General features: G+C 65.9%; 6 protein-coding genes across 6 annotated transcripts; 3 read left to right on the forward strand and 3 right to left on the reverse strand.

Moving 5' to 3' along the window:
* Nucleotides 1-1038: 1038 nt before the first annotated feature.
* On the forward strand, nucleotides 1039-1467 carry EMIHUDRAFT_46385 (hypothetical protein; the record flags this gene model as incomplete). The annotated part of the gene is made up of 1 exon (XM_005779066.1): nucleotides 1039-1467. A coding segment is annotated over one exon (429 nt), but the record flags the coding sequence as incomplete, so codon positions are not given.
* Nucleotides 1468-3697: 2230 nt separating this feature from the next.
* EMIHUDRAFT_115007 (hypothetical protein) lies at nucleotides 3698-5476 on the reverse strand (the record flags this gene model as incomplete). The annotated part of the gene is made up of 3 exons (XM_005779067.1): nucleotides 3698-3885; nucleotides 3933-4123; nucleotides 4560-5476. 3 exons carry the CDS (start codon nucleotides 5474-5476, stop codon nucleotides 3698-3700), a joined length of 1296 nt encoding a protein of 431 aa, XP_005779124.1.
* A 5432-nt stretch (nucleotides 5477-10908) lies between these two features.
* EMIHUDRAFT_366928 (hypothetical protein) lies at nucleotides 10909-11668 on the forward strand. Its single transcript, XM_005779068.1, has one exon. It carries the CDS (start codon nucleotides 10914-10916, stop codon nucleotides 11346-11348), a length of 435 nt encoding a protein of 144 aa, XP_005779125.1. The 5' UTR covers nucleotides 10909-10913; the 3' UTR covers nucleotides 11349-11668.
* Nucleotides 11669-16263: 4595 nt separating this feature from the next.
* Nucleotides 16264-17631, reverse strand: EMIHUDRAFT_73530 (peptide chain release factor 2; the record flags this gene model as incomplete). Its single annotated transcript, XM_005779069.1, has 3 exons — nucleotides 16264-16356; nucleotides 16431-16891; nucleotides 16962-17631. 3 exons carry the CDS (start codon nucleotides 17629-17631, stop codon nucleotides 16264-16266), a joined length of 1224 nt encoding a protein of 407 aa, XP_005779126.1.
* Nucleotides 17632-17771: 140 nt separating this feature from the next.
* EMIHUDRAFT_366929 (hypothetical protein) lies at nucleotides 17772-18551 on the forward strand. The gene has a single exon (XM_005779070.1). It carries the CDS (start codon nucleotides 17795-17797, stop codon nucleotides 18392-18394), a length of 600 nt encoding a protein of 199 aa, XP_005779127.1. The 5' UTR covers nucleotides 17772-17794; the 3' UTR covers nucleotides 18395-18551.
* Nucleotides 18552-18730: 179 nt separating this feature from the next.
* Nucleotides 18731-19678, reverse strand: EMIHUDRAFT_236620 (hypothetical protein; the record flags this gene model as incomplete). Its single annotated transcript, XM_005779071.1, has 2 exons — nucleotides 18731-18778; nucleotides 18911-19678. The coding sequence occupies 2 exons, from the start codon at nucleotides 19676-19678 to the stop codon at nucleotides 18731-18733; spliced, it is 816 nt and encodes a 271-aa protein (XP_005779128.1).
* Nucleotides 19679-21304: the final 1626 nt, after the last annotated feature.

Raw genomic sequence — 21304 nt, forward strand, 5'->3', positions numbered from 1 at the left:
ACTCTCGAGGCTATGCCTACACAGCCTCGCGCGCATGGGCAGTCAAGAGGGAACACGCACCTTCTAGGACAGCGCCGGTGCCTCTCTCTTGGACCGGCAAACTTGGTGGTCTTCGTGTCACCGTACACCGATGTGGGACCAGTGCGGCATCGCGCCATCGACAGCTCTGAACTGCGCCTCACCACTGACCGGGAAGGCCGCCAAGTGGGCCAGCACAGGTCGCGCATTGTGGCAGCAGTCAGCAGTGCATGTCTGATAGCTAGAGCAGCAGCGTCAGGGTCACAGGGTCGGATCGTGTCAAGCCTCTCGCCCGGCCGGCCGCGTGCAGACGTCGGCCTGTCTGCTGTCTGGAGTGATCTGTCGGCGGTCAGTACGACCAATCAGGTCGGAGTTTTCTCATGGTTGGAGGGTCTATCTGTGTGTACTCCTCGAGATCTCTCCAAATCTGCCCTCTATTTAACTGTATTTAATCGGGAAGACGGAAGTTGGTGAGACCGGAGACTAGCGGAGCCGGGGCCCCGTTGTTGCACTGCGGTGCGGCGCACGGTGCCCCCGGGGCCCCCCGCGCCCCCCCAGAGTCCACCGAAACGTTCGTCCACCCAGGAAGGAAGGAGGGGCGCAGCCGCAGGCCGACGGTCGTACGTTCGTCGCCCCAGCCAGCTTCCCTCCCCTCAAATAGCCTTTTAATATCTTAATCCGACCGCGGCACCGCCTGCGCCACCGGGTATACCGACTCGAATGTAAAATGCGCTAAAACTAAAAATCGAAAAAAAGAACCCGCCCGCCGCGACCCCGAGCTCCGTCAAGCGCTCTGCTGTGCGCGCCCCTACCAAACGTATGCCTGCTACGCGGGCCTGTGCCGGCCCCCCTACCAAACGTATGCCTGCTACGCGGGCCTGTCTGTGCGCCGTGGCGCTCCTCGCCGCGACGGCGAGGGCAGAAGATTTCACGGTCAAGCTGACCATACAGGTGGATGAGCGGCGGCGCGAGGCAGTACTCGTGACGGTGAGGGAGGCCAAGGGCGCGCAAGCAGCTGGGCGTTTCCGGCAGTTGGTCAACTCCAAATTCTTTGACGGCTGCGCAATCTTCCGCGTCATCCCTGGCGTGGTGCTGCAGTTCGGCCTTTCGAGCAATCGTACACTGCAGGCGCAGTGGGATGCGCAGCCGCTATCCGACGAGGCGGTGGCTCACCCCGACTGGAACATCCGCGGCTCGGTCGCGTTTGTCGCCTCGGACACTTCGCCTCGTGGCACGCAGCTGATCATTAACTTGGACGACAACCCCAACTTGGACGACAAAGGCTACGTCCCGATTGGCCGCGTTGTCTTCGGCATGCCAACACTTGCCTCCGTCTACTCTGGCTACCGAGACCGACCGCAGCAGGCTGAGATCCGAAAGCGCGGCGGTGAGTACTTGCAGAGCGAGTTCCCGCGCCTCTCGCGCATCGTGTCGGTGCGGCAGGTAGCCTTCGTCGAGGAGCCTCTGGTTATGTCGAAGAACTTCACCGGCTTGCTCATCACCGTGGGCATGGTGCTCGCTGCAGCCCTTTGCTGTGGGCTCAGACGAAGGATCGGCCCGCTCGTCGAGTCGCGCAGCAAGGCGCGCAACATCTTCTCGATAGGAAGCGACCGCCTCAGCGGCGCGCAGGACCAGGACGACGACGACCTCTATGAGAATGACGAAGAGGTCGGCAAGCAGCTGTCAAAGAGATCTAGCTCCTAACAATTGGCCGATGGGTTGCAGCGGCGCGGTGCTGGTGCATGCCGTTGGGGGGACCCTCTTTTGCCCAAATCGCTGACACCTCGTCTCCTCGCGCTCTTCTCGCACCTCTCCCCGGCCATGGCTACCAATGCCTGCACTCTCTTTCGAGCGAGACGTCGCTGCAAGGGTGAAGGAAAAGAGGGGTAGCAGATCGTTGTCGGCGACGACGCTCGACGGGGCATAATCCTGCCAGCCGCAGTGAGACACGTTCATGTGCACCCGACGTGTCGACAACGAGTGACGCAGACAGAGTCAGAGAGGTGTGAGAGCGCACCGCCGACGACCGCGAGAGGCGCGAGACCGACACCACATGCGCACACACACACGCGCGCACACATCGCACACACACATCCACAAACACATGCGCTGAGAGAGATTGTGTGTGAAACAGTGAGGTGGTCGTCTGCTCCTCCAAGCGCACTATACGAGTCTACGTATACTACGACGTATCGGGCTCAGACTAGAGCACTCCACGCACCCACCTCGCTCGCGAGCCGATCTTTTCAGACGAAATTGAAACCTCCTCGAGCAAATGAACCACTTCATAGAGTTCGTACTCGTAGCGTGTGCTCAGACAGCCTCTAGGTAGGTCGGTAGGTAGGAAGGTGAAGAACAGTCACGCTCGGACTGGACACCAACGCGGTATGGGTGGGGACGCGAACAGAAGATGACGACACGCCTCTGCCCCGAAGGAGGTTGTTGCAACTGAAAAAACCTCGCGGAAGGGCGAGCCCTAAAATCTACTGTTTGCGGTTTCATCTTCGCCGCGAGGCAAGGGCCCAAGCCGGAAAGAGCAGCAGCGCGCAGCAGCGCGTGCGGCGGCAGCAGAGCAGCAGCAGCAGCACATGGCTGAGGAGCCGTCGCCGACGCCCCAGGAAGAGCTGGAGGCCTTCTACCACGGCCCGATTGCGGCGCCTCACCCTCGCATTGGAGTCTTGCAATTTCTAGCTGCAGACTCTCGCATTGTAGGAGAATAGGCTCTCACCGCGGAGTATGTTGAGATCACGGAGCGCCTCGCCTCGGTTGGAAATCCTGGATTTCCAATCACCACCAAATCCCATGCTGACCTCGAAGCATGGCAGCTAAAATCCCAGGATTTGGACACATACGGACGCACAACCGCCTCAACAGCTCGCGAGGGACAAGCTAGCCGCTAGCTTGTCCCTAGGTGGGCCTCTCCTTCTTTAGCGAGCTGCTTTGCCAGACGCGCCTCAAGCTCGAGCGGTGAGCGACCTCCACTCCATTTTAGGATTTCACTTCCACGCACCTCTCAATCACGATCCTCTCACACAGGTTGCTGGACGAGAAGGCGCAGCGACAAGCCAGCATTGGGGCGGTCACGGAAGCAGCCAGCGGAGAGGAGTGAAGCGGTCTTTGGTAATTCAGTCAGGGTCGTGCTCCCATGGACGCGGGGTTTAACGGTGGGCCGCGGCGGGGTCTCGGTGTGCAGACTGCACTCTGCCTCGAGGGCTCTGTGCCTCCTGCCTGAGCCTCTGGCGTGCGGTGCTGCACCACGACGCCCGAGAGTTAAATGTGTGGAGACAGATGATGACTGCACGTCGGCACGGGGCATTTTCAATTTGCATGATTCACGACAAGATCGATTAATTAGACAGTAAGAAAATCGGCTGTGGCGTCTCGTCTCAGGACTCAGCACTGCAGGGAGTCGTGTCACGAGACACCCTCGAGCTCGTCACAGAGTGACAGACAGAGACACAATGCGTGACAGCCACCCCACCGTGCGGTGCGGGTGGAGGGTATGCTGCAAACAGCAGCCGGCCTCCGACCAGCCGACCCAATCCTCGTCGTCGCCTTGCCCCCACCGTGTGTGGCGTGCGCTGTGTGTTGCGCATCAGTCGAGAGTGCACGTGCGACGGCGCCACACAGCGTGCCCGCCCGAGGAGTGCTGCTGCTGCTGCTGGAGTGAGGAGGGCCGTCACGCGTGCGCCACGCCTCGCTCCGCCTCCATCTCGGCGTAGGCGGTGAGCAGCGAAGCGAGCTCCTCGCGCAGCGTCTGCACCGCTAGCGAGAGGACGTGCTCCGCCTGTGCAAAGAGCCAGTTGTCAAAGAGCCAGCTGTCCATCAGCGCGCGTCCACTGCTCGCCGACAGCGCGCGAGGCCCGCCTCGGAGGCGGAGGCGGAGGCGGACGGGCCGGCGGCCGCCATCGCACCGAGCGCCGAGCGGCCTCGCGCGAGCAGGGAAGCCGCGTCTTGCTGCAGCTGGACAAGCGTCCGCTTGAGGTGCGGCTGCGGCTCGAGCGAGCCCGCCCGCATCGCCTCCACCGCCTCGGTCGCCTCGGCAGCCAGGGCGCGGAGCGCGCCCATCTGCTCGCGCGTGCGGTGGAGGTCCGCGAGGGCGCGCCTGCGGTGCACGTCGCGGACGTGTCGCGGACGTGTCCCGTGGACGGGTCCCGCGGTGGACGGGTGCCGGTCGGCGAGCGGCGCGCCGGATCGCCCCTCCGGCGGGCTGGGCGGCGGAGGGTGGGTGGATGGGATGGGCGGCGGCCCGGTGGGCGAGCGTCGCGCGGGCCGAAGGTACGGCCGCCGTCCCGCCTGCCGCCGTCCCGCCTGCCTGCAGCGGCCGGTCGAAGGGCCGCCGCGGGGAGGGGGCCGAGGAGGGGGAGGGGGGGAGCTTTGCCCCCGGGGCGGCGGCGCTCAGCGGCGCCGGAGGCTCGAAGGGCTGCGCGGTGGCGGAGAGGCCGGCGCGTTGCGGGGGAGGGGGCGTGCGCCCGGTGGCCCGCCGCAGCAGCTCCGAGCGGCGCCTGCTCTCCGACGCCTGCAGGAGATGTGGCGCTCACCTCACGGGACGAGCCCCTCGGCTGGTCCCCGCCTCGAGTCCCCCTCCGGTCGCCTGCCGCTCGAGCCACGCGCCCTGCTCGGCGAGCTTGCGCTGCTCCTCAAGCATCCAAGCCTGCTCCGCTGCTGAGGGCGAGTTGCGCGCCGCCTCGCCGCCCGCCTCGAGGCTGAGCGCCGTCTCGACTGCCGCCGCCGCCGCGCCCTGCCTCGCCGCGTGCTGCTCCGCCTCGTGGCGCAGCCAGCGCTCCTCCTCGAGGGAGACGGGGGAGGGGAGGGCCGCGGCGAGGGGGGCGGACGCGGAGGAGCCGCCTCGCTCCGCCAGAATCGAGCGCAGGACGGCGACCCGCTTCTCCGCCTCGCTCGCCTGCCGCTCGAACCAGGCCGCCTCCTCCTCCGCCTTGCCCATCTCCGCCTCGACCCACTCCTGCTCGTCGCGCGCGGGCTTGCCCGCCTCCTCGCTCGCCGCCAGCCGGGTCATGGCCACAGCGGCGGCCGCGGCCGCCTCGCGCGAGACGTGCCTCTCCACCTCGACGCCGAGCCAGCGCTCCTGCGCCGCCGAGAGCGGAGAGGGCAGCGGCGCGGCGGCGACCGCCCTGCGCCGAGCCGCGTCGGACACCTGCCGCTCGAGCCAAGCCTGCTGCTCCTCGGACTTGCCAATCTCCGCGTCGATGAACGCCTGCTCCTCACGCGACGGAAGCTCCTCCCGCGCCGCCTTCTGCGCCGCCGCGCGCGCCAATGCCGCCGCCGCGTCGGCCGCCGCGTTCTCCTCCACGGCACGCTCTGCTATGGCACGTTTCCGGAGCGCGATTGCGCGGAGCTTGGCCTCGAGGGCCTCAATCTCGCGCGCCGTGCCATCCGCGGCGGCGGTCAGGGCAGCGAGGCGCTGAGCCGTAATCGTGGTCGTACTCGCCTTCGTCATCGTCTCTCTCTCGCCTGGCGAGCGAGCCCTCGAACGACCCTCTCGCGCAGGTGCTGTCTAATGAGTACTTTGCCGCCAGCTCGCACCTCCAACCCAAGAGGGTTCCGGCACGGGGGGCCCCGGGGCACCTCTTGGTCGACTCCGTACCCAACCGAAACCCTCGCTCCGCAACGACCGCCACGGTCTGTTGCGAGGCCTTCCAGAAGCCGACGTGGTGGCCGCGGGCCGAGGTCAGGAACTCGTCGATCAGCGCTGCGAGGTCCTCCTTCCTGCTCCTCCGCGCAGAGAGGGTCGTAGAAAACTATTCTCGTCCTGAGGAACCTGCAAGTCGCGTGGGCGACGACGCCTCGGCCGGAGACGAAGCGCTCGAGGTCTGGATCGAAGGCGACCGAGAAGGCGTTGGCGCGGTGGCCGTGCTGCAGGTAGAAGAGCTCGACGGCGCGATGAGGCAGCAGCGGAGTGGGAGCAGTCGGCGACAGCTGTACTACCGAGACGAGGTGCCCTCGCAGGGTTCCGGCTCCTACCCAGATAGAGTCGCGCCAAAACGCCCTACCTACCTACCTATTGCGGGCGCCAACCGCCAGGCTCCGTGCCCCACCTACCTACCTCTTCCCAGGCCGCGCTGCGAACGAAGCGAAAAATACCCGTTGAGCCCTCTGTGAATAGGCTCGCAGCGCCCGCCGCACCCGTCTCGGCTGGCGTCCCAACCGCAGGCGACTCGTCTGGCATGGCCCCGTTCGCGGCTAAACGCGCCGTCTCCCGCCCGCGCGAGCGGAAGCGGTTTTCCCACTCCTCTCTTCGGGTTTTTTACCCCCCCCGCCCCCCCCCCCACCACACGCACACCGCCACTACCAACCTACCTATTGCAGGGCCCTCTGGGGCGGTCAAAACCGGACCTATCTACCTATTGCACAGGGTCTAACGGGTGGGGACAGACCCCCTATCTAGGTAGGAGCCGGAACCCAGCGCACTCCGTCTTTCTCATCTTTCTGAAAGAAGAAGGCCTAGTTTATCTCGTGCGGGCGCCCTCAAACCCTATAGGGTTTGCCTTCGTCCCCGCGCGGCCCCAATGCCGGGCTCTGCGCCGGGTATTTCGGGCGCCGAGAGTGGCCTGGCCCCGGACCCACCCCCGGAGGCCGATGGTGACATGCGCCGCGACGCTTGGGCTCAAGCAGGTTTGCCTCTCGCACCTCGTCTCTTTTCCTTTCCTTTTTTCTCTACAACACCCTCTCCTTTCCTCTCTAATTTCCCGGGAAAACTGCGTGGAAATCGTCAAATTTTTGGTTCTGAGCCGAGTCTGAGGCTGGTTTGGGCCCAAAATCAGCCTAATTTTAGGCCAAATCGGCAAAATGCCGGGAATTTCGCGGAGAACCCGTGTATACCTGGAAATTACCCTGCGACCGCCTGGGTATTTTGTCGATTTCCTCAATTTTGCCTCAGATTTTGCCCCAGACCAGCTCTCAGACTCAGGGAAACTCGCGAGTTTCCAGAATGGAGCACCAAACACCCTCTGTTTTCCCTGGAAATTTCCGGAAACGCAAAGTGCTGGGGACCCTCTGTTTTCCTTTTTGTTCTCCGGAAAACCTGCTTGAGCCCAACGCGACGCAGTCAGTCCGCCTCCTGGAGGCTGCGTCGCCGGGTGCCGTCAACGCAGTGCTCGCGATGTTGCGCGCAATGGAGACTGGGCAGTCCTCGGGCGGTGGAACCGACTCGGGCGCAACAGTACGCCACCCTACTCTCTGACTTCGCGGAGCGAAGAAAATTCCGACGGGGCCAATGCCAAGAGAGAAGAACTCCTCCAACGCCAGTGCGCAGGATCAACTATCTATGGACCGTCGGCGGGCATGAACACGTCGACCCCGGCGTCCGCAGTCTCCGAGTCGGTGCGCTCGACGCCGCGCAGCGGCCGCACATTTCACGCGGAATAGGGGAGGATACCAGACTGCGCCACAAGAGCCGGAAAAAAATTCTTCGCCCACACATTGCACACATCAGTGTCGGTGCCGCCCAACTCCTCTCGCTCACTGATGCTCGGACTGCTGGCGCTCTGCCACGCCGCGGTCCCGCCGGCTCCTTCGTCCTCCGCCGCCTGGATGCAGCGCTCGCACTGGATTCCGCACAACGACTCCGAGCGGACCGCGCGCTTCATGCGGCTCCTGCCCAGCCTCGGCCTCCACTGCCCAAAGGTGGGTGTCTCCACCTTCTGGTACCCGTCGATCGGGCGGCGGCTGCGCGGCGCGGTCGCGCTGGAGCCGATCGCCAAGCACGAGGAGGTCTGCGTCGTGCCGCTCGCCAACATGATCTCCTTCCTGTCAGTGCAAAACTCGTCGTTTGCGCCGGTGCTGCGGATGGCCGACAAGGACGTCAGCCAGCGCGGGCTGTGGGAGGCGCGAGAGCCTGACGCCGCCGCGCGCCTCCTCCCGCGCGCCGCCGCGCGCTGCTCACTCTCTTGCCTGCCATCGCAGGCCGCCGCCATCTCGCTCTTCATCCTGCGCGAGGGAGCGCGCGACTCGTCGCCTCACGCGGCGTACATCCACGCCTCCTTCTCCGGGCACGACCCGGCGAGCATCCCGAAGACGCTGCCGCCCGACTCGGACGCCTTCCGCGCGCTCAAGCCCAGCGTGCAGGCCACCGCGCGCCGCTTCCAGGTGCGGCCGCCGAGCTCTCCCTCCGCCTCTGCGACGCCACGCCTCTTCACGCGCGCAGCCGTGAACAATAGCCGTGAACAGTCTCCGTGAACAGGCGCGGGTGGCGGCGCTCCACCAGCGGCTCATCGCGCCGGCGCTGCAGCAGCACCCCGCCGCCTTCGCCGAGGGAGGCGCGTGCGACCCGACGGCGGCCGCGTCGGCGGACGGCGCGGCCTCGCCTCGCTCCTGCGCGTCGCTCTACTCGCTGCGGCGCGTGACAGAGGTGCTCGGGGTCGTGCAGGCGAGAGGCTGCTTCCGAGACCCGCCCAGGACCTGCCCCAGACTCCTCCCGCGCCTCCCTGCAGGCGCGCGACTGGAACCTGCCCGTCTTCGGCCGCACGCGCCAGTTCATCGTCCCCGTCTGCGACATGCTCAACTTTGGGCAGATCGGGCTGCGAGTCCGCTTCGACGACCGGCGCAGCGCGCCCAGCTCCCCTGCCGCGTCGCCCGGCCGCAAGCTCACCGCCCCTCGCGCGCAGGCGCTCCTCCTTCCTCCTCTGGGCGCTGCGACCAATCGCTGCGGGCGCGGAGCTGCTCTTCTACGACGGCGGCCTTGAAGAGCGTCTCTTCACACCTCGGGCTGTGAACAGGCGCGGAGCTGCTCTTCTACTACGGCTCGTTTTGCCAGGACGAGGCGCTCTCCAACTACGGGTTCGTGCCGCCCGTCTCGCGGCCGTGTGAAGGCTCCTCCAAGAGCAAGCACAAGGGCTCGAAGCACAAGGGGATGCCCTGACTCGCTGCTCGGGTGGGCTTGCCGCTGCTTGCCGCTCCCCTCGCGTCTGGTGCGCGATGGATGACCCTCTGGTTTGAGCGAGGGAGGGCCGCCGAGCCCCTCAGTCTGCTGCGTCGCTCGACGCCTTCCTTCGCGCATTGGACCGCCACCCCGCGCACGTATAAATAGGGACATCAGCACGGGAAGACGGCGTTCTGATCCACGCCAGCGCGCGCGTGGGCTCGATCTGTTCGTTGCCATACAACTTGGACGCACGGTGCGACACGTCTGCCCCCGCACCTGGTGCGCGCAGTGTGCGGTACAGGGCCGTATTTTGAGGCGAGACGGCAGACGCGGGAGCGATGGCCGGTCCGATGCCTTTTTTATTGGTCAGTTTCAACTCGGGTGGTCGGGTTCACCGCGGGACAGCGCGGCGGCAGGCCGCAGCCGCCGCCAGCCCTTCGGCTTCGCGCGCACGCCGGCGCGGGGCCCACACGCCGCACACGGCGGCGGCGCGCGCGGCCCGCGGGGGGCACGGGAAATTTTGGTGAGACGTCTCTGTCTCACACGGCTCACGGGTGTTTCGTCCCTGTCTCACTTGCATGATTTTTTCCGTCTCTCTGCGTCTCTCCAAGCGTCTCTCTGCTGTCACAGTGCTGAGTGTCAGTGTCGCCGGTGCGTCTCAGATGCGTCTCACATTCGTCTCTTTCGGCCGCGTATCACTCAGTCTCACGGCTGGGCTGAGAAGCGTCACAATTCCTGAGCGAAGTGAGTCGTCTCACTTCCGTCTGAGACAGTGCTGAGCCACAATGAGACGTGGCGCAGGGCGGGGTTTGCGACGCCACAAGCCGCTGCTTGACTGAGTCGTCTCAGGTCCGTAGAGACCATGCTGAGCCAACCTGAGACGTAATTGTGAGACAGTGGCGATTGGGGAGACTCAACTCAGGCTGTGTCTGAGGTGCGGCCTGGCGGGTCTCGGTGAGTGTAGACGAACCCCAAGCATAATCGCGCTCTCTGGCTCAAACGGCGCGTAGCCGCCGGTTGCTCTATCGCGCTCTCAGACGCAAACGGCGGGCGTAGCCGGTTGCGCTCGCGGGCAGGGCGGTTCGGGTTAGTGCCCAGGCACTCGTAAAGCGTCGAGGTCGCCGGCCAGCGAGGCCACGGCCTTGATCATCAGGGCGTGGATCACGCTCCGCTCTGGCAGCGACTCGGAGGTGGTGACTACCTGGCCGCTCTCCCCGTCGTCGTTCTCCTGAGAGTCGCCTCGTGTGCAAGCCTGGACCCGCTGTTGTTTTGCGAGTTGGAGGCGACGCTTTCGTAGCGCGAAGAGCGCACCGCCGAGGCAGAGGAGCCCCGCCACGACGGCGCCGATGGTGGCGCCGATGGCGGCGACCTTGATCCCCCCAAAAGAAAAAAGCCTTGCCCCAACGGCCTTTCCACACAAGGAAGCGCACAATTGTGAACGGTGACTTTAGATGTGCGTCACCACGCGCGAGTCGTAAGGCAAGCCAGCACTTTCCTCGTCCGCTCGCGCTTGCCGCGCCGCATCGCGCCCGACTATGCCGCCGCGAGCTGCACGCCTAGACCCCCGCGACGCCTATCGCTCACGGAACCCGCCGCCCCCTCACCTCCCCCACCACGCGAGATGCGCCTCTGCTCGCGGCGCGAGCGGCTGTCCCCCCCCCTTGGCCTCGCACCGCCTGCCTCCCGCTCGCAGGTGCAGCCGCTGCCATTGAGGAGGGCGCGAGACGCGTCCGCTGCTGCCCATTCCCCACCCTTGTCCCGCGCGACCGCCCACCCTCACTTCTGGCAAGAGAGCGATCCCCCTTCCGCTCGGCGCTGGCCCCGCCGCATCGACGCACATATGGCCGCGGGGAGCTGCGCCTCTGACTCACGCAACCCGCCGCTCCCTCTCCGCTCCCACCATGCGATGCGCTTCGCTTTGGCGCCCGACGGCCCGAGCGGCTTCGCCCCCTCTCGGCCTCACACCGGGGGGGCTCACTTGAAGATCGGTGGGTCAATTCGGGGTAGGCAACCCATGAAGAAGCTCCTCGGCGCGCTCATCGCTGCTTCCGCGGCCAGCTTTTCCGTGCTCCCCAACGCTTGGTCTGTAGAACTGGCACCACCGGCCGGCTGGCCCGACGACCTGAATACGACCGCGCGGACATCGTCTCTTTTTACCACGGTGCCGGAAGTCATCGCTTCTTATGTCACGGTGCCGGAAGACTGCGACAAGACCGTAAACGGCCGGTCCTGCAAGGACATGATGGATATGGCTTGCGATTGCCTGCCTGCAGCCTGGCGTGCAGCATGTGGCACCTGCTGCAGGCCACCAGGAAACGGACCAGGTCAAGCGTGCGACCCCATCAACAACAACCAGTCCCGGATGTGCACCTTTAATATTCTGTATGGTAATGGCCTCGACCCTTGCAGTTCATGCGCATGCAAAGAATGTTCCTTGTGCCTCCAGTAGACCTGCTCACACTCTGCGGACTTGGACAAGCGGGCTTGTGTGCGCAGCTGTCGAAGGAAGTGGGTCAGAGCGACCAGTTGCCGGCCGCGTGGCGGTGCGCGACGACGTAAGGTACGTGGTCGGGCCTGGGCGCGCCCGGGAGCAGGGGTCGGCGCCGGCCGGCAAGCTAGCAGGGACACCTGTGGCTACGGACCACCGACGGTCCATGACTTCCGACTCCCCCCTCCCAGACCTTTGCTAATTCCGTCTTAGCGACGTGGGCGTTAGCTCTCGGAGGGTGTAGATGGGCTTCGGGCAGAAGTGAAATTTTGCTCCTGTGTAACCTATAGAAAAAAGTGGTGTTGCGGGTCTGGGGTGGGTGGTAACCCCAATTTTTGCCAGGCCTACGGGATTTGGGCACTTAACTTTATAACCCTAGTTGGCGCAGGAAGGTGTATGTACTTCTTGCTTGGGGCTTGGGCGGCAGCCTGAGCTGGCCTCCCCCAAAGCCAAACACAAGCTGTCTTGGCTCGGTGGCGAAGCGGTTCTCCTGACCTCGGTGGCGGTGTGGAGCACTACGCTCTCGCCCTCTGTTCGTCGCGGCTACGCCCTCGGCTTGATGAGTACTTTGCACCGACCGCTCCGAGGTGAGGCGTGTCGGACGATCCCCATTAATCGCGCTCCCTGGCCCAAACGGCGCGTAGCCGGTTGCTCTCGTGGGCAGGGCGGTTTGGGCTAGTGCCCAGCACTACGCTCTCGCCCTCTGTTCGTCGCGGCTACGCCCTCACGCCTCAGCTTGATGGGTACTTAAAGCACGCATCGCCCCAGCAGTGCGCAGCCGTGGCCCGCGCCGCAACGCCGCCGCCGACACCGCCGCCGGCGCCGCCTGTGCCAACGCCACCGCTGCCCTCCCCGCACGAGCACCCACCTCGCCGGCTCGCCGCCACCCATGCTGTCGCCGCCCTCACCCCTCTGCCGACCGCGCTACAACTGGCTAGCAAAGACGACGCAGCCTATAGTCTCGACTCTCCCGCCAATGTCTCACGATTGCGTCTCAGGTTGGCTCATGGCATGGTAAGATGGTATCTGACAACGGCAGCGGCTTGTGGCCGCGTCTCACACCCGTTCTGCGCCGTGTCTCATCACGCCGTGGCTCAGCACAGTCTCAGAAGCAAGTGAGACGAGTCGCGCTCCTTGGCGCAGCAACTATGCCGTTGTGAGACCGAGTGAGACGAGGATTGCCGCTTGTTCACCGTGAGACGAGTGTGAGACGCTCTGAGAGGAAAGGAGGAGACGTAGTAGAGACGACAGTGTCACACAGCAGGGGTGAACATTTGTCTCACTGGTGTCTCAAACACGTCTCTGAAGGTGACTGTGCCGTGTGTGTGACATCCTTGAGACAAAGTGAGACTGTTGCTGTGACCAGGCTGAGACAACGCAGAGATCGGTGAGAGTCCGTGAGACATTACTGAGACGCATTTGTGGCACAGCGTTGAGACAGGGACGAAACACCCGTGAGACACAGAGACGTCTCACCTGTTCGCCCCCCACGGGGGCACGGCGCGCACGGGCGCACCGCTCCGGCACCGCCCCTCTGGGCCGGCGCGGGGGCCCCAGAGGGTGTCCATGCGGGTGGGAGATGGGGTCCCATGGCCCGCCACAGGCGCCGATTTTTTTAAATTTTTTGGCGCGATTTTTTACTTGTTTTACCCATCTCACAGTAGAGAGGTGTCCGTTTTTATTTATTTATTTACTTGTTTTCATGGGTATTCGGCGTTCTTGCGGCCACATGCTATCACGCCTTTGTTTGCGACATCCTTTCGGCGCTGCTGACCGTGCCATGATTCACAATTGATCACCTGCATAGCTCGCGGCCTTAGTATCAAGCAGTCAATGACGACCTGATCGTACGGCCAGTAGGAAGGTGTCCTTCCATCGTGTGCACGCTTCTGGCGCAATGCGCGTCGCCTCGGATTGGCTGCTGGCACTCTCGAGGCTATGCCTACACAGCCTCGCGCGCATGGGCAGTCAAGAGGGAACACGCACCTTCTCAGGACAGCGCCGGTGCCTCTCTCTTGGACCGGCAAACTTGGTGGTCTTCGTGTCACCAATGTGGGACCAGTGCGGCATCGCGCCATCGACAGCTCTGAACTGCGCCTCACCACTGACCGGGAAGGCCGCCAAGTGGGAGCAGCGTCAGGGTCGCAGGGTCGGATCGTGTCAAGCCTCTCGCCCGGCCGGCCGCGTGCAGACGCGTCGGCGTGTCTGTGATCTGTGATCTGTGAGGGTCCGCCCGCAGGCGCATTTTGTATACCGAGGCGGTGCCCGGTGCCGAGCGCAGGCAGAGCCCACAGGTCGGACCTTAAGACAGCGTTGTAGATCCCTGGGCGAGGGTGATGGCGTCCCCGTCGGGTCAGGGCTGAAGGCGGGGGAGACCAACCCGATCTCTCCGGCGTCCCGGGAGCGTGATTGACACCTCCCCCCGTGCCAACAGCCCCATGGAGGTAGGCCGCTCGTCTAGCCAATCAGCCTTAAGCGAGCGGTCTGGCCGTTGGAATGGCCGAGAGTGTCGGCCGGCCGTTCGGTCTCTTCCCCGGGGGGGGCCTCAATGACCTAGTTGCCCGGCCGAGAAGGGGAGGACGACTGTCTCTGACGGCGAACCTCAGTTACGAGCCGCCCTCCCCTCGAGACGCGAGGCCGGCGCACTTGGGGCCCGAGCCCCAGCGTGCACCGTCCCACACGCCTCACGCGGCCTCTGGCTGGAGCGGGATCGCAAGCGAGTCCCCCAGGCCGGCGCGCGTCTTCCGAGAGAGGAGCAGGAGCGAGGGAAATTCTTAGTAAGCCGGCATGCAGATGCATGCACGGCCGTTCAGAAACTCTCCAGCCGTTGGAATGGCTGCGCTCCCGCCCCTCACCGGGCCGAACGGGTAGTAGGCGTTGGCGCCGAAGAGGGAGGAGCCGCCGAAGGACGGGTAGTCGTCGGTCATGCGGGGGGAGGAATCGTCGGCGAGCAGCAGGGAGGAGAAATGCCTGAGAGGGTGGGGAGGGAGGCGTGAGGCGCGAGGTGAGGGGCGTGGGGGCGCGGGCGCGGGTCGTGCGCGGGTGGGATGCGAGGCGTGAGGCGCAGGGCAGGGGCAAGGTGTTTTGTGTGTGGGGGGGGGGGGAGTTTGTGCGAGGGCAGGGCAGGGCAGGGCAGGGCGGCGGCGAGCGGCGAGCGGCGTCGGCGAGATCGGCGACGAAGAGAGGCGATGGTGACGTACACGGCGGCAGTGTTCACGGCAGCAGCGCCGGTGGCGGCCCCGCGCAGCGGCGGCGGCGCCCTGAGTGAGGCAGACCGTGCCCCCTGCACAGCCTGCTGGGAACGCTCCCGACGAGCGGCGAGCCATGCGGGCCCGCCGCGGGCGACGCGGGCGGCGAGCCGACACGCGTGTCGCAGGCGTAGACAGCACTGGCGAGCGAGGCGGCCGGCGCCGGCCCCGGAGGCGGCTGCAGTAAGAGCAGCGAGGCAGAAGTCACTGTCCAAGGCGTACTGAGCAGGCTGCCATCGAGCAGCGCGCCATGCGGGCCTGCCGCCGGCGACGAGATTGGAGAGCCGACAGGCATCAAAGAGGTAGGTACTGAGGAGGGCCATCGCGCCCGAGGCGGTCCGCGCCGGCCCTGCAGGCCGTCTCAGAGAGCCTGGCGGGGCTGTACAGAATGCCAAGAGCATACTGAGCAGGCTGCCGTCGAGCGACGAGCCATGCTGGCTCGTCGCAGGCGATGAGGTCGAGGAGCCGATCGGAGCGTCGCAGAGGCTGCCGACCAACTGCCGTTCGCCCTCGGGCCCAGGGGTGGAAGGCAAGCTTCCTGGCGTTTCTGGCGAGCGTCCAGACGTTGCAGAGCATCCGGCAGGCGCGCAGCGACCCAAATTTTTTGCTCACCGCACGGCCGTGCGAGCCGTCGGTCGGCGGCGGTGGGCGTCATGTGGCGGGCGTGCGTGTCCAGACATTGATCATTGTGCGAATTTCGGCGGTTAGTTGGCCTGTCCGGCGTGTCTGCTGTCTGAGTGATCTGTCGGCGGTCCTCAGTACGACCACGATCAGGTCGGAGTTTTCTCAAGTCATGGTTGGAGGGTCTATCTGTGATCTGTGATCTGTGAGGGTCCGTCCGCAGGCGCATCGTCTAGCCAATCAGCCTTAAGCGAGCGGTCTGGCCGTTGGAATGGGTATAATTGGCCACGGCAACCTGGGCCTTCATATCGTTGATTTGCTGTGCTAATTCCTTCACAGTGCGCAAATTCTCCGCCTGTCTCTTCGTTACCCGCTCTTGATTCTTTATCTCGTTCAAAGACGCATCCGAGGAGGGGAGGACGACTGTCTCTGACGGCGAACCTCAGTTACGAGCCGCCCTCCCCTCGAGACGCGAGAGGCCAGCGCACTCGGGGCCCGAGCCCCAGCGTGCACCGTCCCACACGCCTCACGCGGCCTCTGGCTGGAGCGGGATCGCAAGCGAGTCCCCCGGGCCGGTGCGCGTCTTCCGAGAGAGGAGCGGGAGTATCTGTATGTAACAACACCCTATGTACACTCCTCACAAGTGTCAAGATCTCTCCACATAAAGCATAATCTGCCCTCTATTAACCGTATTTAATCGGGAAGTCGGTGTGGTATTTGTGACGAGCGAGTGTATGAGCGCCGGAGCCCCTTTCCGCACTGGGCACTGCTGCGGCCTGCGCGGCGCACGGTGCCTCCGGGGGCCCCGCGTCCCCCCAGAGCACCGCCCGCGGACAGACAGATCAGACACATACGCAAAACTGGAGATACGTTCTATCACTATCTCCCCATCTCACGCCCGGTCCCCGGCGCACCGCGTGTCATTGCCGCACACCCACCAAAGACAGCGATCTATCCTGCTAAAACCACGTACGCAAGCTTCTCCCCCCTCGTACTCTCCCCGCGCGTCAGCTGCCTTCCGCGCGCTGGTCTCGCTCCGCCGCAGCGGCCCACCGCAGGTAGGCGTTGATGAAGCCTCCGAGCTCGCCGTCGAGCACGGACTGCACCTGAGGCGTTCGTGCCCCGTTACATTCAACCACTTTGTTATGACTGTTGAAGTGAGTATGATAGTAACGGCCTCCGCCTGCGGAGTCTCGTGGCCCGTGCGCGCGTCCTTGACCATCTTGTACGGCGCGAGGACGTACGACCGGATCTGCTGCCCCCACTCGGCCGCGATCGCCTCCCCCCGGATCTGCGCGAGCTCGTCCACCCGCTGCGCCTCCATCGCCTCGAGCATCCGCGCCTTGACCATCGAGATTGCAATCTCGCGGTTCCGCGCCTGCGACCGCTCCTGCTGGCACCGCACCACCAGCCCCGACGGAAGGTGCCTCACCCGCACCGCCGTCTCAACCTTGTTGACGTTCTGGCCGCCCGCGCCTCCCGCTCGCATCGTCGTCACCTCTAGGTCGGCGGGCGGGATCTCCACCCGGCCCGCCTCCTCCTCGCCCAGGAGGGGCATCAGCTCGACGCCCGCGAAGCTGGTCTGCCGCTTGTTGGCCGCGTTGAAGGGCGAGAGCCGCACGAGCCGGTGCGTGCCTACACGCGACGCGTCGGGCGCGTGTCACGCGCCAAGGGCTGCGTAAGCTACCCCTACCCCTACCCCGACCCCTGGCGGCGGCCGCGCCTCGCTCCGCCTTGAGGTGGCCGTAAGCGTACGGGCCGTCGATGGTGAGCGCCGCCGACTTGATGCCCGCCTCCTCGCCCTCGGTTCTCTCCGTCAGCGTCACGCGATACCCGCTCGGGTGGCCCTCCGCCCACCGCCTGTACATCCGCAGCAGCATCTCGGCCCAGTCCTGCGCGTCCACGCCCCCCGCGCCCGCAGTGAGAGTGAGCACCGCGCCACACGAGTCGTGCGCGCCGCCCATCAGCGAGCGCAGCTCCCACGCATCGAGCTCGCCGTCGAGGCTGGCAAGCGCCGCGGACGCCTCCTCCACCAGCTCAGCCTCCTCGAGGTCGGCCGCCGCCTTTGCGTCCTCGACCGCCGCCTCCCACCGCGCCGCCTGCTCGAGGACGGCTCTGTGCTCTGCGAGGGTCCGCAGTGTCGCCTCCGCCGCGTCCGCGTCCTCCCAAAAGCCCTCACTCGCCGACTGTGCCTCGAGCTCGCCCGCCGCCGCCCGCCTGCGGTCGAGGTGGAGCAGCTCTCCCGTCTCGCCGATGCGGGCGCCGACGCTGGCGATCGCCTCATGCAGGCTCTGCTGAGGCTGATCGATCGCCAGCGCGACGTTGTGGCGGCGGTGGCGCAAGCTCGGCGCACGCAGATGGGCGAGGAACAACATGTGCCGTGTCGAATTTTTCCTTTCCCTTTTGTTTTTTACTCGCTCGATTTTCTTCCGGCTTCTGCCCCTTCTGGCTCCTGCGGGCTAGCAAGCGAAGAGCAGAGCTGCCGAGCGCCGAGGAAGCGCAAGCGTGACGAAGCGCCGTAATAAACTGGGCCTGCATATGGCACCATCTCCGCTCCGCCTCGCGACGGTCCTGCTTCACGCGGCCGCCTCCGCCGCGTTCAGCCTCCCGGCGCTGCCTTCTCGCGCCGCTCCTCGCTGTGCTGTGGCGTGCGGCTTTTCGGTCGACACCGTCGACCAAAAGGCGATCGAGGATCTCGGCGTCTTCAACTGGCCCGGCCTCGAGCGGCGCGTGCAGGACTTTGCCGATGCGGCCGTCTCGGGGAAGCTCAAGATGGTGTACGTAAAGTCAGGCTCCGCAACCATCGAGGACGGAGAGGACTCGGCTGACATCAGCGCCGGCCAGATGGTGATGATCGACGACAAGGGCGAGACGCGGTGGTCCAAGATCTCGGAGGAGGGACTGGTGCTTCTCTCCTGCGAGACGGTGCTCGCGGAGGAGGGTGCTGCCGCTGAGGAGGCTGTTGCTGCCAGCGCGGGCCAGCGCGACCTGAGCGGCAAGCCGCTGGGCGATGCGATCCAGGAGGACTCGCTCGACGTAACCCTCGGCGGCCTACTCACGCAGCTAGCGCTGGGACTCGCGAGTGGAGGCATGCTCGCCGTCGGCGTCAAGCTCTTTGTCACGCCTGACTCGCCGTAGCTGCGTGCGGCGTGTGGGCGTGTGGTGTCAATCCTAAAGGTAAAAGCGTGTTGCCGCTGCCAATGGCCAATGCGCCCAAATCGGCGTCTCTCTCCCGCCTCCGCCCTGGCTCGCTCTCTCGCGTTTTATTTTCCTGTACACCCGTGAAGTTACTTTAGTCTTTACACATGCATGTCCCCGACCCCGCCCGCGCGCCCAAGCCGGAGGCGAGCTAGCAGCTTACGCCGCGTCTTCCCCCCCCTGCGCGCGCGCCCCCGTTACCGAGACGGTGCGAACATATACATCAACACTGCACCCCGCGCAATATATAAAAAACGCGCGACGTAAACCGTTTACTTAATGCTGGTCCTCCTCGTCCGACTCCGAGGAGCCACTGCCCTCCGCCTCGATGACGCCCGTCTCGTAGGCGCGCGCGGCCCGCTCCGCCGCCCGGTCGATGCGCTCGAGCTCGCGGTCGGTGTGGTGCCTCGCCGAGGCCGCCTCCTCGCAAAAGGAGCCCAACATCTGCTCCTCCACCTCCGTGATGGCGCCGAGCAGCACCAGCGAGTGGAGGGGAGGCCCAAAGTCCACAGAGCGCAGCTCGCCCAGCGTGCCGTGCACGCACACCTGGCTCTCCGTCCCCACGCGCGCCACCCCAATCGCGCGCGACGTCGCGCCCACGCCCGAGCCCGGCCTTGTCGCGGCTATCTCGAGCACCTGGCCGACGGCCTGGCGGACCGTCATGAAGCGCGGCGGCAGGTAGACTGGCCGGCCGCGCGCGAGCGACGGCAGCGTCGGCTCGCGTGTCTTGATGTCGACCAGCAGCAGCGAGTGCAGCCCGAGCGACGCGTTCGCCTCGAGCTTGTCAAAGAAGGAGGCGGGCTTCCAGCTGTCGGTGAAGAAGGGCACCGAGACGGCCTCGCCGAAGCGGTACAGCTGGACGCCGCAGCAGCCGATCGCGTTCATGATGGAGGCGTTGTGAACCACCCGCGTCTGCACGCCGAGCGCCTTTGCACGCGCGAGGACGTCGCAGTGGGTGGTCGCGCCGAACGGGTCGCCCACGACGAGCAGCGCGATCTCGGCCGTGCGGGCGCGCTCGAGGACCGGCTCGATGGCCGACTCCACAAAGTCGCGCTCGGCCACCGTCACCGGCCTGCCGTAGAGCGCCTCGAGCCGGGCGACGGGGACGGTGAGCACAGAGGTGTACGCCTCCAGGTAGACCTCCTCGCAGCGGCGGACGATCTCGAGCCCGCGGAGCGAGATGTCGTGCTCGTCGTTGAGGCCAAGGCCGACGAGGTAGAGCATGGATGTGGCGGCACGTCGGCTCGCGGGCGAGAGTTTGGCGGCACGAGGCGGCACAGACGGAACGTCGTCCGTGGGTCACAGCGAGGCGAAGCTGTCTCGAGGTCTCTTGGTGGATCCCTTGGTTGGAGCCTTTTTGGGAGGCTCTTCCTCTGTGGGCGGGGCCTCTACTCGCCAGGTCACACGCACATAGCGTGCTGTGAGAGTCGAGGAGCGAAGGGTATGGTCGCGGCGCCAGGCAGACCACCATACCCTACCCCCCAGAAACCTCGAATCTGGCCGCCGATCGACGACCATTCGTCGATGGCCTCCTCGTACGGCGCGGACCCGTACGCCTGGCCATGCGCCGTGGCAAGCAACATGGAGTGCCGCGGCTACGACGAGCTCAGGGCCGACGCGGGCTGCCAAGTCAAGTGCGCGGGCAGCGCGGGCTGCGAGCGGGCGAGGCGGGTCTGCACGCTCGTGGCGGGTTGCAAGGGATTCAGCGTGAACGACGAGGGCACGTGGGCGACGCTCAAGCAGCACGTGAGCAGACCCGGCCGCGAGAGCAGCAGCGGTGCCGCCCTCTTCTGCGCACCCGAGCTCAAGGACCGGCCAAAGGGGCCGCGCTGCGAGCGCGACTCGCCCCTCTGCAGCGTCCTCTCCAAGGTTGGCCGGCGAGCCCTTTTCTCGGCGCGGCTGCCGGGCTCGCTCCCGCCCGAGTTGCCGACCGTGCTCGGCTCCCCCTCCTCCTCCTGTCCGGTCGAGAGGCAGGCCTCGGCCACGCACATCGCCTACCTGGCGTCGCGTTACGACTCGCTGCCCGCGCACATCGCGCTGGTCGCTGACGAGGGGGACGAGCACGCCGCGTCGGGCACGAATGTGTGCGCTCAGACCCTCCGACTCCGGGCGGTCGCCGCCGCTCTAGCCGGCCGGCCCCCACCGCCCTCGCTTCTGCTCAGCCTCTCCGTCAACCCTCCTCTGATTGCCTCTCCGCTCAACGCCTCCTCCCGCCCCGCCGCCGCCGCCGCCGCCGCCTCGGCGGGCAGCTTCCGCTGCGCCGCCCAGCGTCGGCTCGGGCGCGATGCCCTGCTCTCGCGGCGGCACCTCTTCGCATGCGGCCGAGAGCCAGCTCGCCCTTGCGGCAAGTAGGCGGGAAGAGGCGCTCGCGTGGGGCCGCCTCTCCTCGTGGCTCGGGCCTGCGCCGGAGCGGATCTCAGGCCGCCCTCCTCTCTCATCTCTACCCTCCCCTCCTCTCCTCTCCCGCCCTCCCTCCCTCCCTCCCTCCCTCCCTCCCTCTCTTCCTCTCTCCTCCCCTCCCTCCCTCCCTCCCTCCCTCTCTTCCTCTCTCCCTCCCCTCCGAGGCCAGAGAAGAGGCGTGCCCCTGACCGGCGCCGCCGAATCGCAGGCTACCTCGGGGGCAGCTTCGTCGTGTCGCGCGACCGCGTGTTGGCCTGGCCGCGCTCTCTCTGGGCCGCGATCCTCCGCCTCCTCCTGAGGCGCGACGCCGGCGAGAGCGGCTCTGTCGGAGACGGCACCGCGCAGCTGCTGCAGGGCGGGCTGTGGAGCATGTGAGCGCGCGCGCACACGCACGCACGCACGCACACACGCGCACGCACGCACGCACGACCCTGACCTTGGCCCTGACCC

The sequence above is a fragment of the Emiliania huxleyi genome, assembly GCF_000372725.1.
Source record: "Emiliania huxleyi CCMP1516 unplaced genomic scaffold EMIHUscaffold_237, whole genome shotgun sequence".
NCBI classification, from domain to species: Eukaryota; Haptophyta; order Isochrysidales; family Noelaerhabdaceae; genus Emiliania; species Emiliania huxleyi.

Excerpts from the sequence above, each read along its gene's own strand:
- EMIHUDRAFT_366929 (XM_005779070.1), top strand. The coding sequence starts at position 17,795 with ATGGCACCATCTCCGCTCCGCCTCGCGACGGTCCTGCTTCACGCGGCC.
- EMIHUDRAFT_366928 (XM_005779068.1), top strand. The coding sequence starts at position 10,914 with ATGAAGAAGCTCCTCGGCGCGCTCATCGCTGCTTCCGCGGCCAGCTTT.